At 46.3% G+C, this 23581-nt stretch overlaps 1 protein-coding gene across 5 annotated transcripts; it reads left to right on the top strand.

The window, feature by feature from the left end:
* The first annotated feature begins 257 nt into the window (after positions 1 to 257).
* On the top strand, positions 258 to 22311 carry usp47 (ubiquitin specific peptidase 47). 5 transcript variants are annotated; one of them, XM_062549099.1, is made up of 28 exons: positions 258 to 530; positions 8583 to 8777; positions 10254 to 10367; positions 10694 to 10847; positions 11006 to 11102; positions 11402 to 11550; positions 11804 to 11883; positions 12541 to 12690; positions 12900 to 12995; positions 13240 to 13392; positions 13630 to 13788; positions 14181 to 14312; positions 14535 to 14611; positions 15152 to 15207; positions 15316 to 15428; positions 15605 to 15712; positions 15969 to 16176; positions 16720 to 16835; positions 17004 to 17123; positions 17974 to 18958; positions 19380 to 19555; positions 19671 to 19751; positions 19910 to 20025; positions 20378 to 20496; positions 20841 to 20971; positions 21262 to 21309; positions 21411 to 21541; positions 21987 to 22311. In XM_062549099.1, exons 1-28 carry the CDS (start codon positions 486 to 488, stop codon positions 22162 to 22164), a joined length of 4287 nt encoding a protein of 1428 aa, XP_062405083.1. In that variant the 5' UTR covers positions 258 to 485; the 3' UTR covers positions 22165 to 22311. The 5 variants fall into 5 exon arrangements, with proteins under 5 accessions (XP_062405083.1, XP_062405081.1, XP_062405082.1 ...); XM_062549097.1 differs by having other exon boundaries at positions 13240 to 13413; XM_062549098.1 differs by having other exon boundaries at positions 8580 to 8777.
* Positions 22312 to 23581: the final 1270 nt, after the last annotated feature.

Below are 23581 nucleotides of genomic sequence, written 5' to 3'. Positions count from 1 at the left end.
TGCAAAACACAATTTACAGGATGTCTAAATAGTATCAAGAATAGCAGTACAGGATTGTTATTATTATTATTATTATTATTATTATTATCATTATTATTATTATTGTCATTATTATTATTATTATTATTATGGCATTGTTGCTGTTGTGCAATGTTGTACAGGTAATGTCAGGACCATAGACTGTAAAAAATAGGTCAGGACGCAAGATGTTTAGGAAGTGACGCACAGACTCTGTGAGCTGAATTCTCGCGAAACTGACGAACGGCCATTTTTACCCCCATTGATTGCTGTTTGTGCATAGGTGGTGAACTGAAAAGAAAGTATCTGCGATTAGTTTGATTGCAAGTTTTTATCTGCTCAGTTTGACCTAGATACCCAACTGGATTTAACCAAACTGAAATTATGTTTGTGTATAACGTTACCGCTCTTCACATTTCCTGTTGACATCCGATTTGGGATAGATGTCCGTATAAACTGTCGCCCAAATGGAAATGGTGCCCAGCGAAGAAAACCAGCTCGTACCCAAAGAGGTGAGATTATCACATACACAGTGACCGGGTTGTGGCATCAGCGGGCCCTCGGCACTTGAGTACGAGATAACGTTATCAATTAAGCAACACGGGCGTCTATAATAAACGGGTTTAGTAGACGTTGACATCGATCTTTCTAACTTACAAGTGAATCGTAAGAACTAGTGGCAAATTAGCTAGCTAGCTGATGTTAGCTGTCTATTAAGCTTGTTAGCAGGACGGCTAATAGTAGCAAGCTAGTAAGCCAGTTCAAGCTAAGAGTAATATCGCTGGTAAACTGTCCAGCTAGATATTAACTTCCCTGCTCTTGTTGATGGACATAAAAGTTTAATGTAACCTGACAATTTTGTTATTCGGAAGATGGGAGAGGCATGACAGTCAGGGTGCACAGATGTCCACTTTAATTGTTTCATAGTTTTTGTAACTTAACGTCACTAGCTACAGCACCTAGCCAGGTAGCTAGCACGTAGCTCGTTTGCTAGATGGATAGGGTACAGCTAGCAAACGCTAGCTAAACATTGAGAAAGCCATTTTAATCCATCTTATTAGAATACAAGCAAGTTCCGTAACCTGACAGTGTTAAATCAAGTCATTGTTGTTGAGTGGAATCAAGACGACAGCAGTGCTTTAACAATATCAGTGTATTCTGCTGGAAACTTGACGGATGTTATTTGCCGTTGTGCTCAAGAATTGAAAGGCGACATTTACATGACAACAGCCTAATAGCCCACGGCTAACTGTCGTAGCTTTCAGCTGGGGAGTCAACGTTGCCAACATTTGCAAACCACCTTCTAGGGCCTTCATTGTTGTGATCCGGATTGGTGACCAAACTGGTCATCAGTAAATGATGCTTTCTGAAATGGTGCTCGTTAGAAAGCAGTAACAGGACAACGCCTGGTCAGTACCTTAGCTAAATGATTTTTGATGACACTTAGCACGACAACCACACCGCTATATTGTTTTTCGTCTACTCAAAGCTACGTGAGACATCATCTACCGAAATAAGCCATTTGTCTAGAAGGGCTGTTCATGGATGTTGGACGTCTTAGTTTCGTATTAGGTAAGAAAGTCTGACGGAAGCACCTGTGATTGCGTCATTGCATGAACAAAACAAATAGCCGACAACGTTGTCGTGGCAGATTTATCGCCATAGTCAAGGCCTAGTTGTAATTGTGATACATTTTGAACTGTCATTTTGAATAGAGATCCGAGTCGGTGACGTAACATTTAGCCTACCCAAACAAAAACATCATCTGGTGTTCATTTCCTGGTGTAATACCCTGTCCCAAATAGATTTTACGAAAATGTTTTCTACAATTAAAAATAGACTCGAGACAATTTCACAGTTGTCAGCACACACACTTGTTTTAAGATATTGTTGTGAACATCTTTAACTCGCAGTTCAGTAGCAATCATCTCCTAGGTCAGTTTGAAGCACAAATCACAGAACTCAAGAATGAAGGTGTTGGCGATTCTAGTCCTGCAGCAGCAACTGCAGATGTCTCGCCAAACGTCGCATTTGCCTCTATTTCATACATGTTCTGTGGGGTTGTCGAAATGGTATATGTGGATTATTAAGGCCTTGTTGTAGGCGAACATTTTTTTTTTAAACTTCTGCTGATAATAGTCACGAAAGAAACAAGCTAAGGCGCCTTCCACGAATGTGATTAAATTCTGCTCAGCATTATAAAAGTACTCCACAATACTGCAATAAGTTCATAGAGTTCAAATTAACAGAACAAACGTGTTTGTTCTTTACTAATTTGTGGTCCCTCAGAATATAGGTTACACCCTTAAGGCAGAGTTGAACAACTATAGCATTTTACTGCATGTTTTACACTTGATCTCTGTGTATGTGAGGAATAAAAACTTCTATATCCTTGATATTGGCAACAATGTAATGCTGTTACAAGGTATACACATTCTTCTGACAAAGAATAACTAGGCTTAACCTACATCTTTGTTCTAACTTATTATTCTAGTCCCTTTGTCATAGCACTGTGATATTGCCTACCATATTTAAGCCTAATAGGTCTGTCTAGTTATGAGTTTCTGCTGCATCTGGATTTGACCATCATTATAGTATGTTTGTTGAGAAATCAGTGTCTTCTTGACTGAAAACAGGCCGGGATCCATGTTGTCATATGTGTAGTGCAGCATATCAGTGGAAAGAGAAATATTGGATTGTGCTTTGTTTGAGGAAGTAAGGTTATGTGCCGTGCAGGACAGGCCATTTCAATAATGCAGGTTAAGGAGGTGCTAGCCGGCAATCAGATAAAAGATAGTTGCTTGGTGGCTTAAAGCAAGAAAGTTTCTGAGCAAATCCTCAGATGCACAGATGTCAGGTGCCCTGATTTGTACTTCACACTGAAGCCACAGTTCATGGAACAAAGGGAACAGGATAGAACTCATAATGCAGAGAACTACTAGAATATGTAGCGTAGCCTATTGTAGAAATAAACAATACACGTTTTTGCAGCTGGGGAAAAAAATCTCCCAGGGGTGAATAGTCAAGTTCAGTGTCCCGTCCAGTCACCTGACCAACCCCTACCTAAAGGAGATCTTCTGCCTCTCTGGCCCATTGCTTCAGTTTACTGTAGTGTCATCATATTTACAGAACCGGCCCTTCCTGTAACTATCAGAAAGGATCCCCCCTCCGTCCACACTGGAATATGGGTGGCTGGGCAGGCTTAGCTCCACATGCTCAGTCCCATGCCACCAGTGGAGATGAAACCACATGCATGACTGATCCACGTGACGCCTTTAAATGGCAGTGTGGTTTGGTTCTCAGTTTTGATTTGTACGTGTGAATTTGCAGTATCAGGCGGTCTTGCTGTTTCAGTTCCTAGATGCCCATATTAATGGCTTCAGGTTTGTTGTTTGGGCCGGTTCTCATGAACACAATTGGTTGCTTGAGGTGGGTTGAGGAGCAAGGGATGCCCTTTTCAGTAGGCCACCTGCTAGCTGCTGTTAAATAACTGTGACAAGTGGGCTTTTGATGTCAGGCCAGTCAATATACTAGAGGTAGGCTATTTATTATGTTTATATGTTTATGATTATTTCTGGAGTACTCGGTAGTCTCTGTGGATGCTGCTATGGTTTTGCACCATGCTCCAGCACACTGCATGAGGGTCATTCCGTGTCAAATCAGACAAAATCCAGGAAAATGGTTGCAGCACCGACTCGGATTTTCTTCAAAGTTTGTCTACACAATGTTTAGGTTCCATAACTAAAATCTGTAAAATATTTTTGCTCAATTCTATTGTTTTCATTGTCTTTTTGCCCTTGCCTTTTTACACTCTCTAAATGACCTTATCTTGGAGGCCATGTTAAGGTACTCATATCTTAAAAAGTATCATTCCTAGCCTGACTAAACTTTATAGAATGGAAGACAAGCATGTTCTCAGTAAGACTCAATGATTAGATGTTTGTACCACAGTCTCATTGGTTGTACAGAAGTCCCTAGTTTCTGAAAAAACATGCAAAAAAAGTGATATTGAGGGTCTCAAAACTTTTTTATTGGGACACACCTGCCATCAATGAGTCTTTTCTATAGAAATATAATCCTTTGCTAATGTTGTCCCAAAATGTGAAGTCTCCAAATCAAATGAATTTGACAATAATAAGGATAAAACAAGGCATGTTTGTATTTTTGTGTCATTTTCATGCAGCTGAAAAGCTATGTGGGGTAGGTAGTAGGATCATGAAAATCTATGTGGAAATAGAAAAGTATATGGACATGTAGTGTGTAAAGTTCTAATATTGCATCGAAGCCCCGTTCACAGAATAAATGCATGTAGTTAGAGGTGTTTTGGTAACACCAGAATAAACATTTACAATAAAAAAAAGTGAAGTTTGGCACCCCCCTCTGGCAAAACCGTAGCATTTTGCTACTTTTACAAGGCATTAAAGGGATATTCCGCCATTTGTGGAAATACGCTCATTTTCCACCTTCCCTCTAGCAAAACAATCAATATTTACCTTGTTCCCGTTCATCCAGCCATTCTGTGAGTCTGGCGATACAACTTTTAGCTTCAGCCTAGCATAGATCATTGAATCGGATTAGACCATTAGCTTCTCGCCTGCTAGCTTCATGTTTAAAAGTGACTAATATTTCTGGTAATTTTCCCATTTAAAACGTGTGTCCTCTCAAGTTAGAAAGTGCAATAAGACCAACTGAAAATGAACCCTGCCGTTTTTCTAGGCTGATTTGACATGGAACTACACTCTCATCTGGCGTAATAATCAAGGCAACTTGCAGCTACTGGCACTACTACTGCTTGATGTCTATGGGGACTATTTTCAGATGCTGCGTACGATATCACTGCGCCTATGGTACGTTTGCAAGTTGCCTTGATTATTACGCCAGATGAGAGTGTAGTTCCATGTCAAATCAGCCTAGAAAAACGCCAGGTTTCATTTTCAGTTGGTCTTATTGCACTTTCTAACTTGAGAGGAGACACGTTTTAAATGGGAAAATTATCAGAAATCTTAGTCACTTTTAAACATGAAGCTAGCAGGCGAGAAGCTAATGGTCTAATCCGATTCAGTGATCTATGCTAGGCTGAAGCTAAAAGTTGTATCGCCAGACTCACAGAATGGCTGGATGAACGGGAACAAGGTAAATATCGATTGTTTTGCTCGAGGGGAGGTGGAAAATGAGCGTATTTCCAAAAATGGCGGAATATCCCTTTAACTTTGGTAGCTATTTGAATGGAATGGAAAGGCTATATTTTACTTCTCGTATTCAAAAAGAAGCAGAAATTCCTAATACCTTGATATTGAAAAGGATAGCAAAAAAGCCACCAACTAATGATAGGCCTATTTTAGATTAATGGTTAAAACATAATTTCAAGTATATAATTTGGTGTATTTGGCATCCTTTTCAATTTCAAGGTATTAGGAATTTCTGCTTCTTTTTGAATACGGGAAGTAAAATACAGCCTTTCCATTCCATTCAAATAGCTACCAGAGTTAATGCCTTGTAAAAGTAGCAAAATGCTACTGTTTCGCCAGAGGGGGGTGCCAAACTTCACTTTTTTTATTGTAAATGTTTATTCTGGTGTTACCAAAACACCTGTAACTACATGCATTTATTCCGTGAACGGGGCTTCGATGCAATATTAGAACTTTACACACTACATGTCCATATACTTTTCTATTTCCACATAGATTTTCATGATCCTACTACCTATCCCACATAGCATTTCAGTTACATGAAAATGACACAAAATACAAACATGCCTTGTTTTATTGTTATTATTGTCATGGTTATTTGTTGTGGAGACTTCAAATTGTGGGAAAACATTAATTAACTGCCGTATTTGAAGAGGAAATAGTGACTGATACCAAGTGAAAAAGATAAACAGTTTTTTAATACCCTTAATATCACACTCAATGCACGTTTTTCCAAAATTGAGGGCCCTTTCGAGAGTCAAGAGACATTTAGTACAGACTTTAAATTGTTTACACATGCTTATTATGAGTTGATCTTCCACCCTAGAAAATTTGGGGAGGCTAGGGAACATATTTGTCAAGATATTAATGCCCAGACATGGCATGTGTTTTTCAAGCTGTAAAAATGAAAGAATTTCAAGGTCTAAAAAAGATATGAAGACAGATGATTTCCACAGAAATATTTCACAGGCCTTGGTTTTAGGACCCATTGATGATATACACAAAGTTTGAACAAAATCTGAGACGGTGCAGCAACAATCTTATCTGATTTGACACGGAATGACCCATGAGTGAGGAGTAAACAACCTAAAAAACCCAGTTAGATGTACTATCCACAACCACAGTGTGTTCCTCTTACAATAGACTCCTACAAGTACTTAAATCAGGAAGTGAAAGCTGCTTTAAAAAATAAATAAATAAGTAAATCTCTCATTTGTATGCCTCAGTCTCATTATCCCAATATTGGGTAGTGTAAGCCTTCATTCACAATTTTTAACCTCTCATGTATCAAGTTTCTTTACATGTTACCATGTCATTGCACCTATCTTATGCTTGATTAATCATTGTAGACAATATTAAGCCCAATTTGTTTGGATTGTAGGTGTAGTCTTCATGGACTATGGCTATGTAATCAGATTGTAATACGTTCTAGTTTTTATATGATGCGTTGTGAATATATTGTGTGATACACTTTTATTATCTTGTGTTTCTTCACTGTCAACCTGTCGTCTGGAATCACTAGATGATTTGTCATGCATGTACGGAAAAACAAACAAACAAACATTTGGCAGATTATGCCAGCTGGACTGAAAGTATAGGGTAGCCGAAATAAACAGTAATGGCTTTTGCCAAGTGACCTGTGTTCAGCTGATTCCTGGCCTGCTTAACTCTGTGCTTCTCTGTGCGAGTGAGAGCACAGGCGTCCTCATGTCAGCACCTTGTGATATTATCCATGATAAAAATACCCCCTAAGCTGATAATACCGCACTGTGTATCGACATCTCTGGGACTTTTGGAGCAGCAAGCTGTCAGATTTAGCCAAGATTGCCAGATTCCGATCCTCCCCCTCTCTTTCCCTACAGTCTTACGGAGGCGTTAATGAAAATTACCTGCGAGAGAATTCCCAGAGTCGTGTGGCATTTAGAGTCTGGCCAGTGCTAACAACTGCATCACTGTAGCCTAACATTTCTCTGTCTTTGTCACACTTTGAAGAAAGAAAGCAAAAAAAGCAAAAGAAACCCTCAGTCATGTTTGTTTGGCTCCAGGGGCTGTTTTGGAGTTGCAGACAAAGCATTTTTGAGGAAATGAAGCAGAGGTATTCTCAGGTAGCATCTGCAAGCATTGAACTTGTTTGCGTGTCAGCGTGGTGTGTGTGTGTGTGTTCTCTGTCTTTATCTGTCTCTATCTCTATTTATCTGCGAGTGAAAGAGTGGAAGTCATGGAGCCTTTGCGTGCCTGTGCATGCTTGGACCCCAGAGTGCTTGTTTGCTTGTGTCCTTCCCCACTAACCTTTGACCCACAACATGCTCATTTTCAAGAGCCCTGAACTAAGTAGCACAATCTACAGACAAACTGATGGGGAGTCTTGTTAGCATGTGAATGGCGAATAATATACTCTGTAGCAGCTACCTCCTCAAAAGAGAGTGGTGGGTGTAGTCTATAGAAAGCAAAACACAGCCTGGCTGCCAAGCCATTGCTCAAGTCAAGCGATCCCCTTCCCTGTCCCAGTTGTTTTTCCCCATGCTTAGCCACAAACACTGCCCCCAACTCACCAACATCCAAGAAACGTGTCTCTTACATCATTCTTGGAACCGGGGCAGCCATAGATTTTTATTGGTATCAGTAATATGAGCGGTGCAGCGCTGTGCAGTCAACAAAAGGCCCTTGGCAGTGGTGCTAAAGGAGAGGACCTTCAGCCTCTTGGAGGAAACAAATGGAGAACGAAGCCCTTTTTCAGGGCGATCTTAGAAAAAATGGTCTTGGTGACTGAGCATAGCTGGCCTTGTTCCTAAATCAGTTTCAAATCTGTTGGTGCCGAGCCTTGTTTGCCTGTGCGTATTGAACGTTTTTCAGCAGGTGATCGCTTCCTACTAACAGGCATGTCAGTGTCTGTATTGTTCCCGCATGAGTTCTCGGCCACTGCTTTTGACAGACATGTTTTGGCCGCGGCAATAGCTACGCACGGGGCAGCTTCATGGTCCAACCTCTCCACGTCTTTTGTATGCCTCCGAGCTGTCGATTTTAAGCTGTGTCTTTGGAGAGCTTAATGTAACGAGGTCTGCAGTAGGTCATATTAAGACTGCATTGCACAAGCAGGTTGCTCCGGTTCTGTGCAGTTGGCGTCTGCTGCCCTTTCCTGTGTGTTAATGTTTGAAGAACATCTGCTTGATTTCCTGTGGAGCTGGGAGACTGATGGTTGACTAAGCACATTCTGACGTGTGCTCTTTGCTCAGTTTTGTCAAACAAATAAATACTAATGAAATGGTGTGTTATGCTAACGTGTTGTTGCCTTTACAAGTCTGCATGTCTGTTTCATATTAGCATTAGCTTAGCGCTTACATGCTGTGTGTGTGTGTGTGTGTGTGTCTCAAGCAGACAGAGAGTGCAGCTGAGGAGCCTCGTGTGCTGTGCATCGTCCAGGATACCACCAATGCCAAGACGGTCAATGAGCGTCTGACCCTTAACCTGCCGGCCTCCACGACCCTCTCCAAACTTGTCGAGGACGTGGCCCACAAGGCTGGCTATGTGAACGGCACCTTTGACCTGGCCTGGGGCAACACGGCGGACATGGTGAGTGGGCATTCATGCCACGGCATTAGATCAGTGGCAATCCATACCGCTGACCACTGCGCTGAATTCAATTCACACTCATTAAGAATGAAATATATGCGCTGTCCATCAGATCTAGTTTATGTTATTTTATTGCATATTATTTTATACAATACTGTAGGCCTGAATAAAAGGTACTTATACTTATAAAAGGTTTTATCTGCCCTATATATAGTGACACTCTGGGTGGAGTTTTGGGGCAGTCAAAGAATACAAGGCTAGGCCTGTCTGAGTGGCATATTTTTAACTGCATCGTAGTGTTTACTGATGGTTATGATTACAAGGTCCTTCCCACCCCCCCTCCCGAGCTCAGGGTGCTTAAGAGTAATGAAGGCCGTGTGTGTGTGCCTGTGTGTGTGTGTGTGCGCGCGCACGTTCTCTGTGCTGTGTGTGTGTGTGTGTGTTTGTGTCATGAGTGTGCTGTTTTTTGCCTGGCCACATGCTAATCCTGCAGCTGACCTAGAGCACAGGTGCCGGTGCTGGAGTTAGCTCGCTGAGTAGGTCAGTGGATTAGACCGCTTTCCACGCCTGGCCAGTCCCTCTCCGCTCCTCTACCATATACAGGCCTTACATGGACGCAGGAACTTAGATAAGGCCGTGGATTTGACCATTCTCTGTGAGATACTTAGAGTGTTGTTTAGAAATGTTTAGTTGTCTGTTTTGTTGTCTGTTATTTCGTTAGTGATTGATTGCTTATGGTGGAGGCCAGGCACTTTCACATTACCATAACCTGCATTTTCATTCCTCATATATAGTCCTTATTTCTCTGTGTAAAATATACTTATGTCTGTAGCATAGTATCTTGTGTTTTTAGTTTACAACATCCAGGTGCTTTGGTTGTTATGGATACAAAATTGGTCTCATAAATGTTCATGTGGGAAAGTTTGCAAATTTTGCATATAAGCAAAGCAACCATAGTGATTGTTTAGATAATACGTAAACTACTGTAATTGACGTCCATTATTTTTTATTTAGTGTAATTTTTTTCATAGTGAAATTTGAATGACAATACAGTCTTTTAGCCCAAATCCTACTCTAGTGCATTTTACAGCAAACGGCATGCAGCAGGGTGTAACAGGGGAAAGTTCTGTCACTGACAAGCTGCTTATCAGGGTCCGCAAGACATTCCCGGCTTTTTAATAGTCACGCTCTCTCAAAAGGCTGAATAATGTAATCTTCGCCTGACGCTCAGTTGACTCTGAGACCCATTCAGCAGAGCGAGCTCCGTGTGCACACCTGCAGGCCACTGCATGGCTTCACCTCCGGAAAAAAAGAGCTTTTGACAGCAGACGCATACCTGATCCCATTGCTCCCCTTGCCCAGACTTGCAAGTGAGCCACTGTTCCCAGTAGGCAGTCAGAAGAAAGGCTTCTCACAGTGACCCCTCCCCTCTCTGGTCTCTTATCTGCCTGTCTGCGGTCTTCCTCCTCCCTCCAGGCGCCTCTGGACCAGGCCAGCGAGATGACCTTGGTGGAGTCGGGCTTCGAGGCGGGCAAGAAGAACTTTCTCCAGCTGATCGATAAGGATGGGGAGCAGCCACAGATCGCCTCAGTGAGTCATGCGCACACACACACACACACACACACACACACACACAGAGAGAGAGAGTCCCACGCTGGCCAAAGCTGGCTTCAAACAACTTTGAAGTTTTCTTATCTCATTGCACTGCACATGCTGAGTGTTTGCTTAGCAATCAGCACTAGAATGAACTATTGCCTAATGCAATTGATGGGGCAGTTCATTTTTAATGTTACTGCTGTAAATGGATAAGAAGCTTTATAAACGGGATTTGGCGCATGAGCGTGATTCGATGCGGTTGTCGTGACTATGTTGGCCTTGTGGGGTTGACCTCTGACCCTGACTCTGACCCTGTACAGGACGAGTCAGGCACGGCGGACAGCAGCGGGCTGGACGACAGCTCCCAGGACCGCTTCATCGGGCCACTGCCCAGAGACGGCACCGTGGGCTGCAGCAGCGACTACAGCAGTCCCAGCTACTCCTACTCCTCCATCCTCAACAAGTCCGAGACCGGTAGGCCCTCCGCCCTGCCTCCACCTCCTCTCCGCCTCCACAGAGCAATGTGCATGAGGAGAAAGATAACTGCTCCTGCTCCATCACCTGTAGTCTTTCACTCACCTGACTTGTTGTCGTTTGTCTCCCTCTGTCTCCATCTCCTCTGTCCCTCACAGGGTATGTGGGGTTGGTCAATCAGGCCATGACTTGTTACCTGAACAGCCTTCTGCAGACACTTTTCATGACTCCGGAGTTCCGAAATGCACTATACAAGTGAGCTACTTTTCACCAGAATGCACAAGCCCATTCATATCCATTTTGTGTGTGTGTGTGTGTGTGTGTGTGTGTGTGTGTGTGTGTGTGTGTGTGTGTGTGTGTGTGTGTGTGTGTGTGTGTGTGTGTGTGTGTGTGTGTGTGTGTGTGTGTGTGTGTGTGTGTGTGTGTGTGTGTGTGTGTGTGTGTGTGTGTGTGTGTGTGTGTGTGTGTGTGTGTGTGTGTGTGTGTGTGTGTGTGTGTGTGTGTGACTGTTTTATCTTCATAAATCTAATGGTCATGTCGTTGCCCGTCCCTAGTTGGGAGTTTGAGTCGGAGTCAGAGGAGGACCCGGTGACCAGTATCCCCTACCAGCTGCAGAGACTCTTTGTGCTCCTGCAGACCAGCAAGAAGCGTGCCATCGAGACCACCGATGTCACACGGAGCTTCGGCTGGGACAGCAGCGAGGGTGAGCCCCCCCCCCCCCCCCCCCCCCCCCCCCACACACACACACATGTGCATACACCCCTACAGGTCAGGAACATCCCTCACACGCACACCATAACACTCTGTCTGGAAGTCTGTGTAAAAACAATTGCACTTTACCCTCAAGGATATATCTGGTATTGTGAAACACAGCGCTTAGTTGTTGCATTTTTTTACTTTGACCATGTCTGTGTGTGTGTGTGTGTGTGTGTGCACGTGTGTGTGTTGTTTTCCAGCCTGGCAGCAGCATGACGTGCAAGAGCTGTGCCGGGTCATGTTCGATGCCCTGGAGCAGAAGTGGAAGCAGACTGAGCAGGTAGATCTCATGCACCCCCTCACACACACACACACACACACACACACACACACACACAGTCCCCCCCTCCCACACACACACACACTTCCCCAAGCCCCACCCATTTGCATTTAGTCAACACTAATCCTCAGCCAATGGGAGCCCTCCACAGAACAAAGAGGCCTGTGTGGAAAAGGCAGAGAAAGTGGCCCAAAAGCCTCGGGGGTCAGCTATTTCTGATCCGGGCTAGGTTTGCGTAAACACCCGGCGCTCTGAGGCGCGTCTAGCCTCGCCGGCCTCATGTGAGCCGTCGGGGAGTGTGAGGCGTTCTCAGCTGAGCGCCGCCGACACACTTGACTGACTCGCGCTGTGTCTCCACGCTCACACACACACACCCAAACAAGAGGCCCCGGTCAGTTGTCTTTTATGGCTGACCTGCACAGCTCCACTAACACCACAGCAGGGCAGCGTGATTTTGGGGGGTGGAGTGTGAGTCATGGAATGTCAGCTATACCAATATTGTACGCAAACTAGCCTAATGATGGTCATAATGCAAGAGGGTTGTGGTCAAAGGGCTTATTGAGCGTCCATTGTCCACCTTGGTGCTTTGGGAGTTGGTGCGCTCCTGTTGCCGGGGTCCATTGTGCCTGGTCTGAGTCCGCTCTCTTGTGTGTCCAGGCGGATCTGATCAACCAGCTGTATCAGGGCAAGCTCAAGGACTACGTGCGCTGTCTGGAGTGCGGCTACGAGAGCTGGAGGATCGACACCTACCTGGACATCCCTCTCGTCATCCGGCCGTTTGGGTCCAGCCAGGCCTTTGGGAGTGTGGTGAGTCGCGCCGCCTCACCATACACACACACACACAAACACACACACACATGCGGTGCATTCTGAATTTTACAGCTCAGGAGTCAAATGAGTTCACACTGCTTGGGGCCAGTGGCTTTAGTTAATTGGGTGGTGTTGATGCAGCCCGTGGCTAATTGGCGTCGCTTTGTCTCTAACTGCTGATTTTGTCCCTGCGTCGGGGTTCACAGGAGGAGGCTCTGCAGGCCTTCATCCAGCCTGAGACCCTGGACGGACCCAACCAGTACTTCTGCGAGCGCTGCAAGAAGAAATGCGATGCCCGCAAGGTGAGCCTCAGCCCTAGAGACTACTCCTCTGGTCGAATAGTCTTTTCAAATGGAGGTTGTTGTGAACCTGCGTTGCGTTTGATCAAGTGATTTGCTACGTGCTGTCAATCAGCCATATCTTTAGCTTTTCAAACGACTTTGAAAAATGCTGTCGAATTCAGGCACAGGAATGTTGTCTGCTTTTAAAGTCCTAGTGGACCGCTCTCCTCACCTGGCTCTTCCGTGTCCTTGTGTCCTTCTCCAGGGCCTCCGATTTCTGCACTTTCCCTACCTGCTGACCCTGCAGCTGAAGCGCTTTGACTTCGACTACACCACTATGCACCGCATCAAGCTCAACGACCGCATGACCTTCCCCGAGGAGCTCGACATGAGCCCCTTCATCGATGTGGAGGATGAGGTGAGCGACCAAAAACCCAGGGTGAACAATTCCTTCATTTGTCTCCGTTGATGTATTTCTTGAAAATATTTTTTAATGTAGAGACCTACTTTTGTCTCATGCTAATAACTCATAAATAGTAGCTTTTTTTAATCTCGACATAAAGCCATGAATAATCGATGTCTAAAACCGGTCATTGCCGGTATGCCGGCGCCCCAGCCTCACCCTCCCTCTCCTCTCGTCCTCCCTCCGCTGCAGAAGTCTCCTCAGACGGAGAGCTGCACCGACAGCGGGGCAGAGAACGAGGGCAGTTGCCACAGCGACCAGATGAGTAACGACTTCTCCACGGACGACGGCGTGGACGAGGGCATCTGCCTCGACAGCGCTGGCAGCACAGAGAGGGTACTGAAGCCAAAGGTGAGCACACACACACACACACACACACACACATACACACACACACACACACACACACACAGGTGCGCACATGCACTCTCAACCCGCTGTATCTCAGTAGGAGTGCATTTCAAAGTCGAAGCCAGAAAGCCCTCTGGATCAGACGACCTTTGAAGCTTTTTCAGTTCATCTCCCAGTTCCCTAGCGGAGAGCTCGCGGTTCACTTTCTCTCACTGACGGGTTGATTTGCCCTCAATGTCCACATCTATGGAGAATTAGCCTCTCTCCTCCATTCACTCAACACATGCTCATCACTGACTTTGGACTGACTTTTGCGTCCCTCTCTCTCTCCCCCCCCTCTCTCTCGCTCTCTCTCTCTCTCTCTTTCTCTCTTTCCCTCCTTCCCTCCTCAGAGCTCGCTGACCTTTGAGCTGTTCTCAGTCATGGTGCACTCTGGGAGTGCGGCAGGGGGACACTATTACGCCTGCATCAAGTCCTTCAGTGACGGCCAGTGGTACAGCTTCAACGACCAGCACGTCAGCAAGGTGAGTCCCAGGAGCAGCCCGCTGCAAGGCACCAGGGAACGGCCTCTAACTGGTCAAAGCAACAGTGGGACGATGGGGGGTGGGTGGCTTGGCTCGAATTCAACTTCTCGTCTGCATTGAGCCTAATCCAGCGCACAAGTGCTGGGTGCCCAGTTTAGATGAGATTATGTCTGGGAGGTGACTGAGTATGCATGTTTTGACTGGATTGCTCTGTGTGTGCAGATCACACAGGATGACATCAGGAAGACATATGGAGGGTCCTCAGGGAGCAGAGGCTATTATTCCAGTGCCTTTGCCAGGTCAGTTCCGTCCACCCCGAACTGTGGCCATACGGGTGAATACTACTACCACCACCAGAGGCCCGCAGCATAATGTGTTGACTTTATTAATGATGTTTTAAAAGAGTTGTAATTAAATGTTCCATTGCTTGATGTCATGGGGAAAAAAGAGAGGAATATCCCTTTGAAGCAGAATGTTTTTAGTGTTGCCAGAATTTATTTTTCTTCCAAGAAATAAATAAATGGAATAAATAAATAAATAGATAAAAAAAGGGGAAAGCTTTTTGGAAATTGCATCACCACGCCACAATCGGAGTGTTGATCAAAAGGAACCCTGTTCCGGGTGTTGCCGACTGACGTCTTTCTCGGAGGGGAACAGGGGGCTTATTATTGCGGCATTAACAAAGCCCTGTTGTTAGCCCGTGTCATTTCATGCGGCCTCTCTTACCCTGGAAGACGAATGCCTCCTGTAAAGAACATGCCGTGCCAGCTGATAACATTCAGACCGAAATAACATCGAGCTAACACTGTCCCCTGTCTCTCTCCCTCCCTTCTGCACAGCTCTACAAATGCATACATGCTCATATACAGGTTGAAAGATCCCACAAGGAATGCAAGTAAGGGCAATGATTTAACTCAGATTGAAAACAGATTTTTTGGGGGGATAAATGGCAGATAAATGGGTAGATTTTGGATGTCTTCAATGCGGTGTGTGATTTTTACAGAGTACTTGGAGGCGGACGAATTCCCAGAGCACATAAAGCGTCTCGTCCAGAGAGAGAAGGAGTCCGAGGAGCAAGAGAAGAGGCAGAGGGAGATCGAGCGCAACACGTGCAAGGTGACCACCCACACACTCGCACACTCACAGCCACTGAAGGACACTCCAGCGCCACTCTGATATCAGAGCACAAAATGCCTTCTCCCAGCAGATGTCATTTAAGTTTCTCACTTGATTGTACTCAATGTGGCCTCCCTCCTTCTCTCCCTCCCTCCCTCTCTCTCTCTCTCTGTCAGATCAAGCTGTTCTGCATGCATCCGGTGAAGAACATGATGATGATGGAGAACAAGCTTGAAGTGCACAAAGACAAAACGCTCCGTGAAGCCACAGAAATTGCGTACAAGGTGTGTGTGTGTGGTCCAAATTTCTACCATGAAGGTCAACATTGTAACATGTTCCCCACAACAGCAGCTTGTGTACATGCGTTGTAGTGTTGCCACTAATGATTGATGCTTAAAACCTGTGATTAGCCTTCGTGTGTTGAGCAACTTGTAAGACCAGCCTCTTCATCAATCAACCTCTCGGTTTCAAATCAATAGCACTGGCTGTATCGTGATTGACTAACATTAGCGGTGTAACATGTGCGGTTTTGCCCACCAGCTCATGGATCTGGAGGGCGTGGTGACGCTGGACTGCTGCCGGCTGGTGAAGTACGACGAGTTCCACGAGTACCTGGAGCGCTCGTACGAGGGCGAGGAGGACATGCCCATGGGCCTGCTGCTCGGCGGGGTCAAGTCCTCCTACATGTTCGACCTGCTGCTGGAGACGCGGCGGCCCGACCAGGTCTTTCAGCCCTACAAACCGGGAGGTAAGCGCTCGTCCGGAGGCCCACACCTGCAATGCAGCGCAGGTGATCCCGGAGAGCGCATTCCAGCATGCGCCGCTGCGGTTTCACCTGAGCAAATAGTGGTTGTGAAATTTTTTTTACATTTTTTTTTTTAGCCAAGCCCTTGACAAATAAGGCTGTTTCTGCTCATTTTAGGTGTGCACTGTGCACCTTGTGTTGACCCAGTCACAATACAGATCCATCCATGAGGGTCATTATGAATATGCCTGTCTGATTATTATGTTTTTGTCAGTAAAACTTGGGCTTTATGAGGGTGCACTGGGGATGGGGAGGTGAGAGCTTTGTAATGTAAAGGTTTTGCCGCCTCTGTTCCTGTCTTTGTACTGGCACGTATCACTGGTGTTGTTCTTCCCAGATGCTTTGATCTTTCGCATGGCCACAGGGTTAAAGTCCAGTCAGAGCCAAGGTTGTGGCTGTACAATGGCCTTGCATATCACAGGCTGTGAGCGAGCCCTCATGTTTGTCTGCATGTATGTGTTTGTATGTGTGTGTGTGCCCTTGTAGAGGTCATGGTGAAAGTCCATGTTGTGGACTTGAAGAGCGAGACCATCGCCCCTCCTGTGAGTGTCAGGGCTTACCTGAACCAGACGGTCACAGAGTTCAAGCAACTCATTGCACAGGTAAAGTTCCCACTCAGTAGTACAGTGTGAATTGGAGTATCGAGCTGTTTGTTTGCATTCGCCTTATCCTAAAGAGTAGATAACCTAAGCCATACTTTGTGAAGTATACATGTGACCATATGTGTGTGTTTGTGTTTGTTACTGTGTGTGTGTGTGTGTGTGTGGCAGGCCGCGGGGCTTTCTGCAGAAACCATGCGTGTCGTCCTGGAGCGCTGCTATAACGACCTTCGGCTCCTCTATGTGCCCAACAAGACACTGAAAGCAGAAGGTTTCTTCAGGAGCAACAAGGTTTCTTTCCCTCTCATTTCCACTCTCTCTCTCTCTTGCTCTCTCCTTGTCTGTCTCCCATTAGCGCTGCTGTTGTTGAGGGTGTCCTCTCCTATATAAGCTCTTTTGGAGGTCCTGCAGAGACTGTGCCACAGCATGTGCTGAATGTGTGCTAGCCTGTCTGCCCAGATGTGTCTGGAATGCTTTTGTGTGATATGGTGTTGCAACCCTCACAGAGATTAGCGTCACTACTTTTCACTGTTGATTTAGCAGCAAAGCATCAGATGTGTGCTCTGTTCCAGTAAGCAGGCAAAAAGCAAATGTGTGCAAACTGTTTTTTATTTGGTTAGTTTTGAACACACCCAAATGCTCTGAGATGGTTGTCCTTGGCGAACGTGCATGAACTTTGGACTGAAGGTTACTTGGGAATTTCCAAGAAACCAGTTCACCTCGAACGTGTGCCTAATTTGAACGCATTGCTGCTCTCATCTCAGCTGGCACATCAGCTGATGTTGATTAGAGCGACTCACTAATGCTATCTAAAAAGCAGGCTTGAGCAATCGAGTGCTACTTTTTTATTATTATGAAATCCACCAGGTTTGTACTGTAGATGGGAATCAGTCAGGCCTGATGGAGTTCAGGCGTGGTGCCTGAATTCAGGCTTGATCTCGGCCATGTACGATGTCAAGAAAGGCCATTCTCTATATTGTCTTATATATTGAATGTATTTGATAATTTCAGCCACACATAATTTCCTGTCTATCAGCCCTGGAATTTATGGCAAATTTGAGTTTAAGTGCTGTGTTGTTTGATTAGCTAAAAAGGGGTGACTGCCTGTGTCTCTCTGACTGTGACCTTTGTATGACCCCAGGTGTTTGTGGAAAGCTCTGATTCTGCCGATCACCAGGTCACTTTCACTGACTCCCTTTTGTGGAAACTGCTGGACCGCCACGGGAACACAATCCGACTGTTTGTCTCCCTGCCTGAGCAGTCGCCAGGCTCCCTGGTCAATAGAACTAGTTGCCCCAAGGCAGGCGCCCCCGGTGGCGGCGGCGGGGACTCTGAGGACTCTCTGGAGGGGGGAGCCAAGGGCAGCAGGAAGTCTGTGGAGGCCATCCTGGAGGAGAGCACCGAGAAGCTCAAGAACCTGTCTCTGCAGCAGCAACAGCAGCAACAGCAGCAGCAGCAACAGCAGCAGGGTCTGCTCAGCAGTGCCAGCGGCAGTGGCAGCCAGAAGAGCTCTGACCACAGCGACTTCGAGCACATCAGCTCCCTGACCCAGGAGCCGCAGTCGGCGTCCACCTCGCAGCCGGTCGCTGCTGCTGCTGCCACCGTAGCCGCTGCCGCTCCTGCCCAGGCTGCCCAGCAGCCCCTGCCACCGCAGCAGGAGAGCCGGACGCTCGCCGGGGGCAGCGGGAGCGGGAGCGTCGGCGGTCCCAGCGGTTCCGGTGCGGCCACCACCAGTGCCGCGTCTGCCGCCGCTGTCGCCTCCACCTCCGACCCGGAGGCCCAGTTCCCGCTGGAGGAGCGCTCGGACTCGGACATGAACAACGACCGCAGCACGAGCTCGGTGGACAGCGACATCCTGAGCTCGAGCCACAGCAGCGACACGCTGTGCAACGCCGACAGCAGCGGCCCGCTGCCGCTGGCCAACGGCCTGGACTCGCACAGCATCACCAGCAGCCGGCGCTCCAAGGCCCACGAGGGCAAGAAGGAGACGTGGGACACGGCCGAGGAGGACTCGGGCACCGACAGCGAGTACGACGAGAACGGCAAGAGCAAGGGCGAGGCCCAGTACCTCTACTTCAGGGCAGAGCCCTACACGCAGGAGGAGGGCACGGGAGAAGGACAGAAATGTGAGTCCATACGACGCGTCATCGTCCAGTACAAGAGCACAGTTAGTGGTCTGCCGTAGTGGACAGAGAAGATCTGGCATAGATTTAATATAATCTTATCATAGGGACCCTCTGAGATTTCATTTTGTTTTTATGATGACCTTTTTAATACTTGTGTAATTTTTATATGTATTTGATAGCATTTTGAGGTAGTAAGTATTTCATGTAAAATTATGCCGTATAGATAAGTGCTATTTAATGTTCCGAATATGAATATGAATATGAAGAAAGCAGAAAAATTGAGGCACTCCTGATAAAGAAGTCTTCTTTAATCAAAAATGGCTATATGCCTACGCATTTCAACTATACAGTTTTCAATGGGGACATGAACAGAACAAAATGACTAGTCCTCACACTTCTGTTTCTTCTTGTGGTCTTGCAGGTCTACTGGTCCACGTGGACAAGAGAATCACACTGTCGTCGTTCAAGCATAACCTGGAGCCCTTCGTGGGCGTTATGTCCACGCAGTTCAAAGTGTTCCGCGTCTACGCCAACAACCAGGAGTTCGAGAGCGTCCGGCTAAACGAGACGCTCTCCTCTTTCTCCGACGACAACAAGGTCAGTCGTCCTCACGCAGCGGTTCACGCAGCGATAATTGGAGAGTGTCTGTTTCTGATTGGTGAAGCGTGTCTGACTCTGTGCACTAATAGCTGCTATATTTGTGCCCGTGCAGATAACCATTCGGCTGGGAAGGGCGCTGAAGAAAGGAGAGTACCGAGTGAAGGTTTATCAGCTGCTCGTCAATGATCCCGAGGTAAACCCAAAACACCAAGGCACTAGTCCTGTGAAAACACACACACACACACACACACACACACACACACACACACACACACACACATTGATCATGCGTAATTGGCACACTGAACTTAAATTGTCTGACCGCACATTTTTCCTGTCCCCTTACCCCAGCCCTGTAAGTTCCTGGTGGACACGGTGTTTGCCAAAGGGATGACCGTGAGGCAGTCCAAAGAGGAGCTCCAGCCTCTGCTGAAGGACCAGTGCAAGCTGGACCTGAGCATCGACAGGTGAGTCACCCACCAACACCGCACGCCGACACGGAGGGTCAGTCACGCTGTACAGAAATCAATGTCTTCGTCAATAGTGATTATCATGAACTCGTCTTTGATTGACTGCCACGTCGTCATTGCATTAGACCATCACAAATATGAAGTGGGAGAGGGATTAAGAAGCTAACCCTTTAATCGAGTCGTTTCCTGCGACACGTATCCACATAGAATCGCTGGCGTCGGTTTTGCAGATGAATCTTTATCAGTGCGTGAGTCAGAGCGTTAACCTTATGGAAAGATGACTGACTCATGACTAAAGCGCTCCGAAGCCTCCGCGGAATTCTAATGAGCCGTCTTCCTTTGTGGTCAGATTTCGCCTCAGGAAGAAGACCTGGAAAAACCCCGGGACGGTGTTTCTGGACTACCACGTCTACGAAGAAGACATCAATATTTCCAGCAACTGGGAGGTTTTCCTGGAGGTTCTCGATGGTAAAGGTCAAGTTTGAATATTCTGATGTGTTAAAAAAAAATAGTAGCCCCTTGTCTGGGTGGTTCACTGATGTGGAAAGTGAATATCTGAGCAGCACGGTCTCCTTTTAAAGTGTATGAGAAACATTATTGATACAATATAAACCAGTGGAGCTACTTAAAGATAAAGAGATGGTGCAGTCAGTTTTAGGAGATGCACTTATACCAGTGGTTATGAAAGTGCTGTGTTTGTGCTTCAGAGCTACTTAAAGGCAAGGAGTCGACCCAGTCAGGGTTTCTTTTAAATGTTTTTTTGGGGGCACACTTGTACGAGTGGTTCTGAAAGTGGCGTGTTTGTGCTCCAGAACCAGAGCGGATGAAGTCCATGTCCCAGCTGGCAGTGCTGACCCGCCGCTGGAGGCCGTCCCAGATGAAGCTGGAGCCCTTCCAGGAGGTGGTGCTGGAGAGCAGCAGTGTGGAGGAACTCAAAGAGAAGGTGAATGGAGACGTCTCCTGTGTGTGTGTGTGTGTGTGTGTGTGTGTGTGTGTGTGTGTGTGTGTGTAGGAATGTTTTTAGATGAGGATCTAGACCACACATGTGTAGCATAGTTCTAATGCTACTCATTTTAGAACTACATGTGTGTGTCAACACTATGGTTGTGCTGCTCTAGGGTTAAGAATTGACCACTAGAGGGAGCTAGTGAGCAGTGTACTAACAGTTATTTGCTTGGAAATTTAAAGTATTGTGAGATTAATCATTCCTTTTGTTCCGTTTTTATTCTTCAGCTCAGTGAACTGAGTGGTATTTCCCTTGAAAACCTGGAGTTTGCCAAGGTACGGTGGCCATTTTCTGTTGTTCTTTTTTATTCTGATCTCATTGGTATTAACTGGTTTCCCTTAGACTGTATTTAATGCACATTCTTATTACTATTCAGGGTCGAGGGACATTTCCTTGTGATATCTCGGTGTTGGAGATTCATCAGGACTTAGATTGGAACCCCAAAGTGTCCACCCTCAACGTCTGGCCGCTGTACATCTGTGATGACGGAGCTGTGGTCTTCTACAGGTAATCCCTCTGACCTTTTGCTGGCCAGCTGCTCTTGCATACCTCAGCACATCTGCCTCTCGCTAGTCTTGCAAAGATCACAGACGCCGGCTTAGAGGCAACATGCCTCAGTGTTTATATAAATATCCATTATCCCCGAGAATGTTAGAATAAATTAGAATAAAATCAGTTTGTTTTGGAGAAAGTGTGTTATTGATTTCTATTTTCCTCACTTTGGCCTGTTTCTCTTACTGCACCTTAAAGCTATTGAGCCAGTCTTTTGGCATGTTATTTTACCATTGTGTGAAGGTTAATGGCATTTCAATACAGTTATTTTCTGCAGTTGTGTGTAGCAGTTGTGCCTAATCTCTACCCCTCTCTCTCTTCCCCCACCTCCCTCTCTTCCTCCCTCCTCTCCTCCTCTCCTCCTCTCCTCCTCCTCCTCCTCTCCGGGCCGTGTGTGCAGGGACAGCGCGGAGGAGCTGGTGGAGCTGTCGGAGGAGGAGCGCAGCGATCTGATGAAGAAGGAGAGCAGCCGGCTGCTGAAGACGGGCCACCGCGTCAGCTACTCGCCCCGCAAAGAGAAGGCCCTCAAGATCTACCTGGACGGCGGGCCGGCCAAAGACTCCTCCGAGCAGAACTGAGGCCGCGGCGAAGCCCGCCCCTTCCTCCTCGAAGCGTTCTCTCTCTCTCTCTCTCTTGCTCTCTCTTTCTCTCTCTATCTCTATCTCTCCCTCTCTCTCTCTTTCTCTCTCTCTTTTTTTTAAATAAATAAAAGAAGAAAAAACTTTTATTTTTTGTTCCCGCTGGCCTGCCTGCCGCTGTGTAGCGCCACCCAGCCCGCGCCCCGTGCGTGGGTCCCGCGTTGAATCAACGCACCTAGTGCTGTTGGGCTGACGGCCTGCGCCCCGAACTGCAAAAGGGGGAGGGGGGGGGTCGGGGTATAGCGTGGCTCTGATAACTATTGTGCACTATAGTTTATTGTACTGTAAAGTCTAAAGGGATGTGCAAAAGCTATTTCATTTGTGAATCAAAAAGAAAAGAAAAAAAAAGCAACAATAACAAACAAAAAAATTCAATACCATTTCAGACAAATCAGACCCATCATCAGGTCCAGAGGGAGGTGCACAGGTGGAACAGAGAGGCTCAGAAAGAGATTATCTCTTTCTCTCTCTCTCTCTCTCACGCTCTTTCTCTCTCTCACGCTTTCCCTCTCGATCTGATTCTCCTCTCTGCTCTCTCTCTCTCTTTGTTCTCATCAATGCTTTTTTGTCTGTCTACTACTTTCATTCTTTTTTTCTTTTTTCTCCCTCATGCCTTTTTTGTCTCTGAACAAACATTCTCTCTCTCTCTCTCTCTCTCTCTCTCTCTCTCTCTCTTTCTCTCTGTCTCTCTCTCATGGGGAGTGTTTTGATGGGAGCCCTCCCTGTTCATATGTGCACTTTTTTTTGTTTTCTCATTGGAGCTCCAAAGTGACTATTGGAAATGATCATCATCCACCTATGCCCCTGTGAAGCCACAGTCTAGTCCTCTTCCATTTCTCTAATGTCTTCTGCAGACTCCAATCATAGTTTGATGCTGACGTGTAAAATTGTTGACTGATCGAATCATTTTCTTTTTTGTTTTGTTTTTGTTTCATCATTCAACTATACAAGCGATAGTAAGTGAACTGCTTTCCTCCCTCCCACCCCAACCCCCTTATGGCTGTTGAGGTTTGCTGTTTTCTCTGTACATTTGATTGTCTGTTTTTTTTCCCCTTCCCTCTCTTCTTTGCTCTCCCTTCATATGTGGGAGGTGATATGTCCCTCCATCGCCTGGCAGAACTGTGCGACCACCTCAGGCTTTCTGGGCTTCAGATTGGAATGCTTCTCTGACTGAACGGAACAATTAGTCCTCCTTGAGGGGGAGGGGGGGGCGGGACTGCTCCATACTGGTACATATTAGTCTGCCTAGCCTCCAGGGATAGACACACAAACCAAGTAGAGAGCACCATTTATCTATTTTTTTTTGTTTTGTTTTTGTTTTGCCTTTTTTTTTTTTAAATGTAAATTATTCTCACCC

This window comes from Sardina pilchardus, chromosome 11 (assembly GCF_963854185.1).
Source record: "Sardina pilchardus chromosome 11, fSarPil1.1, whole genome shotgun sequence".
In the NCBI taxonomy this organism is placed as follows: Eukaryota; Metazoa; Chordata; class Actinopteri; order Clupeiformes; family Clupeidae; genus Sardina; species Sardina pilchardus.
The sequence above is the reverse complement of the archived record's forward strand: the minus strand, read 5'-3'. Positions and strand labels throughout refer to the sequence as shown.

What these genes read in the sequence shown, in the direction of transcription:
- usp47 (XM_062549096.1), top strand. Translation starts at nt 486, where the DNA reads ATGGAAATGGTGCCCAGCGAAGAAAACCAGCTCGTACCCAAAGAG. An exon ending in ACCAGCTCGTACCCAAAGAG is followed by an intron (nt 531 to 8,579) that starts GTGAGATTATCA and finishes GTGTGTCTCAAG; the next exon opens with CAGACAGAGAGTGCAGCTGA. An exon ending in TTCCGAAATGCACTATACAA is followed by an intron (nt 11,103 to 11,401) that starts GTGAGCTACTTT and finishes GCCCGTCCCTAG; the next exon opens with TTGGGAGTTTGAGTCGGAGT.